The sequence below is a fragment of the Macaca thibetana genome, chromosome 7, assembly GCF_024542745.1.
Source record: "Macaca thibetana thibetana isolate TM-01 chromosome 7, ASM2454274v1, whole genome shotgun sequence".
NCBI lineage: Eukaryota > Metazoa > Chordata > Mammalia > Primates > Cercopithecidae > Macaca > Macaca thibetana.
The window spans coordinates 90,381,091-90,387,463 of NC_065584.1; the positions used below are offsets into that span (position 1 = coordinate 90,381,091).

General features: G+C 52.0%; 1 protein-coding gene across 2 annotated transcripts in view; it reads left to right on the plus strand.

Moving 5' to 3' along the window:
• The window catches only part of ADAMTS17 (ADAM metallopeptidase with thrombospondin type 1 motif 17), a 363,335-nt gene extending 357,182 nt beyond the window's left edge, over positions 1-6,153 (plus strand). For both annotated transcript variants that reach the window (XM_050799681.1, XM_050799680.1), the window contains exons 21-22: positions 1,372-1,549; positions 3,030-6,153. In XM_050799681.1, the coding sequence (XP_050655638.1) occupies positions 1,372-1,549; positions 3,030-3,190 (339 nt within the window). In that variant the 3' untranslated portion in view covers positions 3,191-6,153. The remainder of the gene's footprint in view (positions 1-1,371; positions 1,550-3,029) is intronic.
• The last annotated feature ends 220 nt before the right edge of the window (positions 6,154-6,373 follow it).

A 6,373-nucleotide genomic window follows, 5' to 3' on the forward strand; every position in this document is an offset into this window, starting at 1 on the left:
GGCTCCTGGGAGAAAGCAAGGGCCAAAAAGCTCAAGAGCAGGATGTGAGTAGAGGACGCAAATACCTGGCCAGTTCCTGCCTGGCAAATGCTTTAAAGAGCGTGAAGAAAGGCCGGGCACGGTGGCTCACTCCTATCATCCCAGCACTTTGGGAGGCCGAGGCAGGCAGATTGCCTGAGGTCGGGAGTTCGAGACCAGTCCGGCCAACATGGTGAAACCTTGTCTCTACTAAAAATACAAAAAAGTTAGCTGGGTGTGGTGGCGGGTGCCTATAATCCCAGCTACTCAGAAGGCTGAGGCAGGGGAATCGCTTTAACCAGGGAGGCGGAGGTTGCAGTGAGCAGAGATTACGCCACTGCACTCCAGCCTGGGTGACAGAGCAAGACTCCATCTCAAAAAAAAAAGTGAAGAGGAGAGACGGAGAACAGAACCACAGAGCAAAGTCTTACCAGGTCCACTCCTTGGGAATTTGGGGGCCTCTGCTCAACTTCGTTGACCTGGTTTTAGCAAACACGCCACCTCCTCATGCTAGGGCTGGAGATACTAGCAGCCAGGGATGTGTGTCTAAATGAACACTGTCAGCCACATGTTAGTGCGTGACTCTGGTATGCAAGAAAGGTTGTACTTCATTTTCTTCTACTTAATTCTAAGCCCCAATCCTCCAGGCTTGTGGGAAATTCAGCCCCAGTCATTACCGGGCTCTTCTCCATGCCCACGACTGGGCAGAGGCCCCAGAGCCTCATGCAGCAGATAGTGCTGGGGAGACCTCTGTGGTCATCAGGCCCAGTCCTTCCTGGGGGCCACCAAGCCATGCTGCTCACCATCTCAGAAACTTCAGAGGCTGGAGCAGAGGCAAGCAGTGGAATGCAGCTAGCAGGAGGTAGGATTTCAGCAGGCGTCTCACATCTAAGTCTCCCTGGCTGCTGTTACCAAGTACCAAGGCCTAGGTGGCTTAAACGTTTATTCCTTACAGTTCTGGAGGTGGAGGGTCAAAATCAAGGTGCTAACAAATCCCGTGTCTGGTGAAGACCCTCCTCCTGATGTACAGACCACCGTATCCTCTCATGGTGGAGAGTGAGCAAGCTTGGGTTTCTTTCCCTTCTCACACTATTCCCAGCGTGGAGGCTCCACCCTCATGACAGCTAACCCTACTCACCTCCCACAGCCCCCACCTCCATGGCTCCAACATCTGCATTTTGCAGAGACACAAACATGCATTCCATAACATCTTGAAAGTCTTCCATCAGGCAGCTGCTGTTTTTGCCCTGAACGATTGCAAGTGCCTGGGCATGACATATGCCCCAGCCCAGGGGGAGCCGCATTGTAAGGCCATCGTCTCAGCCCCCGACTCAGGCTGTCCTGTCTCCGCAGTGCTCATCGACCTGCGGGAAGGGCCTGCAGTCCCGGGTGGTGCAGTGCATGCACAAGGTCACAGGGCGCCACGGCAGCGAGTGCCCCGCCCTCTCGAAGCCTGCCCCCTACAGACAGTGCTACCAGGAGGTCTGCAACGACAGGATCAACGCCAACACCATCACCTCCCCCCGCCTTGGTGAGTGTCTTCACTGGCCCCGGTTCCCCGGGGGCTGCTGTGTCTCCTGCCCAGTGAGTCCTCCCTGATGGTGAGGTTCTTTCAGCTAGAAAGCCCCCTTCTTGGGCCTCACTTGTCACACAAGGCTGACATGTGTCAGTTCTGTAGAAGAGGTTTCAAAGATGGAATTCCATTCCCTGTTGTGGAACTGGTGTTTGCTTACTGCTGTCTCAAACACAGGCCCCTGAGCATCCCCCTCACCCTTTTGCCCAACACAGAAGAATGTTCCACAGACATTGTAGGTTTCCTGTGCATGAGGAATGTGAAGGGAAGTGCTTCTTTCTAGAAATGAAAGCTCCAGGGACATCCTTCATGATGCCGTGAGGATGCACACGTGGGGCACACCCCAGGCTGATGCTCGAGCGGCAGACAGGTGTGGTGGAGGGCTGCAGACTGTGTGCGTGGTTTGGCCCTGGGTGCTCAGAACCTGGCCTCTTACCAGTTCATGCCCCAGGTCAGTGGTGATGCGAGGAGACGAGGAGCACTTAAAGATCTGGCCAGGTGTGGTGGCACATGCCTGTAAATCCCAGCACTTTGGGAGGCCAAGATGGGTGGATCCCTGAGGTCAGAAGCTCAAGACCAGCCTGACCAACACAGTGTAACCCTGTCTCTATTAAAAATACAAAAAGTAGCCAGGCGTGGTGGCACATGCCTGTAGTCCCCACTACTCAGGTGGCTGAGGCAGGAGAATCGCTTGAACCCAGAAGGCAGAGGCTGTAGTGAGCCGAGATTGCGCCACTGCACTCCAGCCTGGGCGACAGAGTGAGACTCTGTCTCAACACATACAAAACAATGATATAATTCCTTTTAACAGAGTTTCTGTTTTGCTAAATAGAAGTCCCTGAGAAATATTTTCCTACCTGAGGCTGGAAACTCACTGAAATGCAGGGGATTTGTAGCATCTTTGTTCCAGGGGAGGCCTTTGGGCTGCCGGAAGTATAGTTGTGGCTTTTGCAAGCACGGGCCTGCTTGGTGACTTCCAGAGACCACCCTCAAGCAGGGCCTTCTCTCTGTACAATCAAGACCCTGAAGGATATTTGGGCCACTTGTATGTCTTGGACCTCATGCTTTTTGGGGTCCTTTGATGTTCACTGTTCCATGTCGTCCTGTTTTATAAATGCCTACAATAATGGTACCCTCAGCCACAAAACAGTAAGTGTCACTTAGCTTGGAAGCAAGGTGGCCTGTGCCCTCTTCCCTGGAGAGGCAGCCAGACCACCACGCTGTCATGTGGTTGGGTTTGGATGCAAGGGTGCGTCCCTGTGACAGAAAGTGGCACCCCCAGTGCCCTGGGAGGAGGCATGGCCTAATCAGTGCATAGGGTTGACATGTGCACAAGGGTGAGGGAGCCCAGACGGTGGGACCACAAGCCCTCCCTGGGCGTGCATCAGGACACGCCTAGGCCATCCCTGACCCTGGGTGTTCTCTTTTGTCCCCTTAGCTGCTCTGACCTACAAATGCACGCGAGACCAGTGGACGGTGTATTGCCGGGTCATCCGAGAAAAGAACCTCTGCCAGGACATGCGGTGGTACCAGCGCTGCTGCCAGACCTGCAGGGACTTCTATGCAAACAAGATGCGCCAGCCACCGCCAAGCTCGTGACGCGCAGCCCCGGGGGTCGCTCACGGCTCAGACTCGAGGTCTGAAAGCCGCCCACCCCCAAGCGTATCAGCCTTGCGGCCATGCCCCCACAAGGCTACCACAAGAATACAACTGCATAGAACATGAGTGTGGACTTGACGTTTGCCATTAAAGCTTCTGTACTTAATATATTGTTAACAGCCACTGGATGGCTTTCTACAGTGAGGAAAAAGTAGGCATGAGTCACAAAATAACTTTAATTTCTAGGATTCCAGGTACCTCGAAGGGGAGCACCTCTGGCAGACAACCGTCAAGAGAGACATCATTTAGTGTTCCTGTCTTGGCTCGCTTTCGACATTTGAATTCCCAGTGCTTGGTATATCATGGAGGAAACATCCCCAAAACGAGACATGTTAGAAGAGGCTTTATTGTGAAAGCCGGCGATACCCTGGAGGGAGGGGCAGGTGTTGGTGAGCCTCTACCCGTGGCTTCTCTGGAGAGGGCCGGGCTGCTGAGCCCACGTTTTCTCTTCATCTACCTTCTTGACCACATGAGAACCAGGACATTGCCTCCATGCCTGTCTCTGACAACATAGTGTCTAAATCCTAGGTGTTGCCTTGGAAGTCTCGTCCCTGAGAGTGTAAACTATGTATGCCGACGAGGACAACAGTGCCACGCAGTTCACACCACCCACATGGGAAGAATGTTCCAAGACAGTCTGGGTTTGGGGAAGCATCTAATTTTCAGAGCTCTGCTGTCCACCGTGTAGGGAAACAGAAGGGCCTTTCTTCAAGGTGCTGTGAAATGGGAAACGGTAATTGTGGTGATGGGGTTGCTGCCTAAGGCAAAGGTAAGCTTGGGCCAGCTTCGTTGGGGCAGATGGGCATCTGCCCCACCTTCCAGGAGCATCCACTCTGGCCCGCACTTCCTAAAGCTTTGCACCTTAGAGATGCTGTACCACATCCCAGTGGCTTTCTACCAACCTTGGCCATTTATCTGAAGACGACATTTGGGACCTCTGAGGACAAAAACCCAGGCCTAGGATGTATAGAGCAAGGCCTGACTGCTCTATCCTGGCACGGAGCAGCCTGATGTGGCAGGACCAGGGGAGGAACGCCATCTGGCCCGCACTGCTGCACACCCACTGAGCCTTCCTGTAGCCCAGACTCTGTGGTAGCCATTATCATCACGCCTGTCATCACTGACCCATCTTCTTGGTGGGGCAAGGATGATGCATGATGAAGGTCCTTCCCTCCTGCAGCCCCCTCACGCCTGGTAGCAGATGAACAGAGTGGCCTCTTTGAGAACACAGAGGATGGTAGAACTCTGCCTGCAAGGAGGCCAGGAAGGCTGGAAACAGAGACCCTAGATGCCAGGAGGCCTGTTTTTGCTCACCAACTTGGTGGGCATTTCATGGGTGCTTATGTTCTAGGACTTTACCATAAGAAACACACCTCCTCCCTGATTTCAGACAGAAGGTCTCACTTGGACTAATTTCCATGGGATCATCTCCCAGTGCTTCTTGATTTATTGGTGCTGTGTTTCTGTGTTTTGTTTTGTTAGATGTCACAACAGTAGAGTTAGTTAGCTTAAATCAGAAAGAAACCTCTCTGCGTTCTCCACCCTGTCTGACGAGCTGTGTTTGTGTTTGGACTACCCCAGAGGCAGAGAAGCGGTAGGGATGTCAGGGAATTTACTCACTTCCACTTGAATCAACGAGAAGTGTTGAGAAACTTCTGTGGGTGCTCTGTGGAAAGAACTGAGAGTGCCAGGATGGAGCGGCCCACCCTCACCCCGGGGCCTGTGCAGAACCCTGTCCTCCCCGTCAGGCCTGGCCACCAGAAGACTCCCCTGAATTCCCATTTTCACAAAGCCCTCAAAATTTTGGGGGAGCTGAGATTCCATTTCCTTCATCCCCAAATGAACTGTTAATTCACCAAAAGACATTTAGACTTTTGCAGCCAAGGAGCAGAGCTGAGCTAGCTCACTAAGGAAGCCTTAGCTTGGTCTCCTGCATGGGCCCCGGGCCTCTAAATATGCCCCCTGGTCACCCTGGCAAGGGCCCCACACCCTCAGAATGAAAGGGATTGATTGGGTTGTCAGACACCCCCATTAGTTCCCCTAAAGTCCGCATCTTTGGAGCTCTTTTAGCTCATTTTTTTTGTTTTTTTGTTTTTGAGATGGAGTCTCGCTCTGTCACCCAGGCTGGAGTGCAGTGGCGCGATCTTGGCTCACTGCAAGCTCCGCCTCCTGGGTTCACGCCATTCTCCTGCCTCAGCCTCCCGAGCAGCTGGGACTACAGGCGCCTGCCACCACGCCCGGCTAGTTTTTTGTATTTTTAGTAGAGACGGGGTTTCACCATGTTAGCCAGGATGGTCTCATTCTCCTGACCTTGTGATCCACCTGCCTCGGCCTCCCAAAGTGCTGGGATTACAGGAGTGAGCGACCGTGCCTGGCCTTTTAGCTTATCTTGAAATCCACCAGCCTGCCTTCCTGTTCATGGCACGAGCAGTGATTTCAGTGAAACCATCATGACATTCTTGTCCCACTAGACTCTGATCACAGCAGTGATGTCTCTGTATTGTTAACAACACCCTGTACTGTCCCTCAAGTACTGTACCTTTGTGCTTGCACACGTGTTACTAACTAGAGCCTCACGATCCTATGGTGCTATTTTTATTGGTGCAAAATGAAACCCTCTCAGTTGACCATGGCTTGATATGATCAGAATGCAGGAAAAGAGCCTCAATGGCAATACTATTGTTCTTTTTTCATTTCAGAGTCAAATGTATATATTTTCCATTAGTTAACTTGCATTACATACTGTACCCATGGTATTTTTGTTTTACTTTCTTTTTGGTGCTGGTTTTGAAAGGAAAAAAAAAAAAAAAAAAGAAGACAAACATTGGATGCCATTATACATGAAAAATTAATCATTTCATTGGAAGCAAGTTGAATATGTGTAATAAAATGTTTTTCCATAATGGTTTTAAGCTGTCTGTGAAGTAAAAGACGAAAGCCAGTCCTCAGGGCTGACGGGGAGGCTGTGTCCTTCCCCACTGTGGCAGTCACCTGGCTTGCCAGGGACTTGGCTGCGGGGAGCCTGCTGGCCACAGCTGGAGTTGGTATCAGAGGTCACTGGGAAATGCAGTTCTGAGGGATGGCTGCATCTCCATGAGCGAGTGCTAACAAATCATTCAGTCC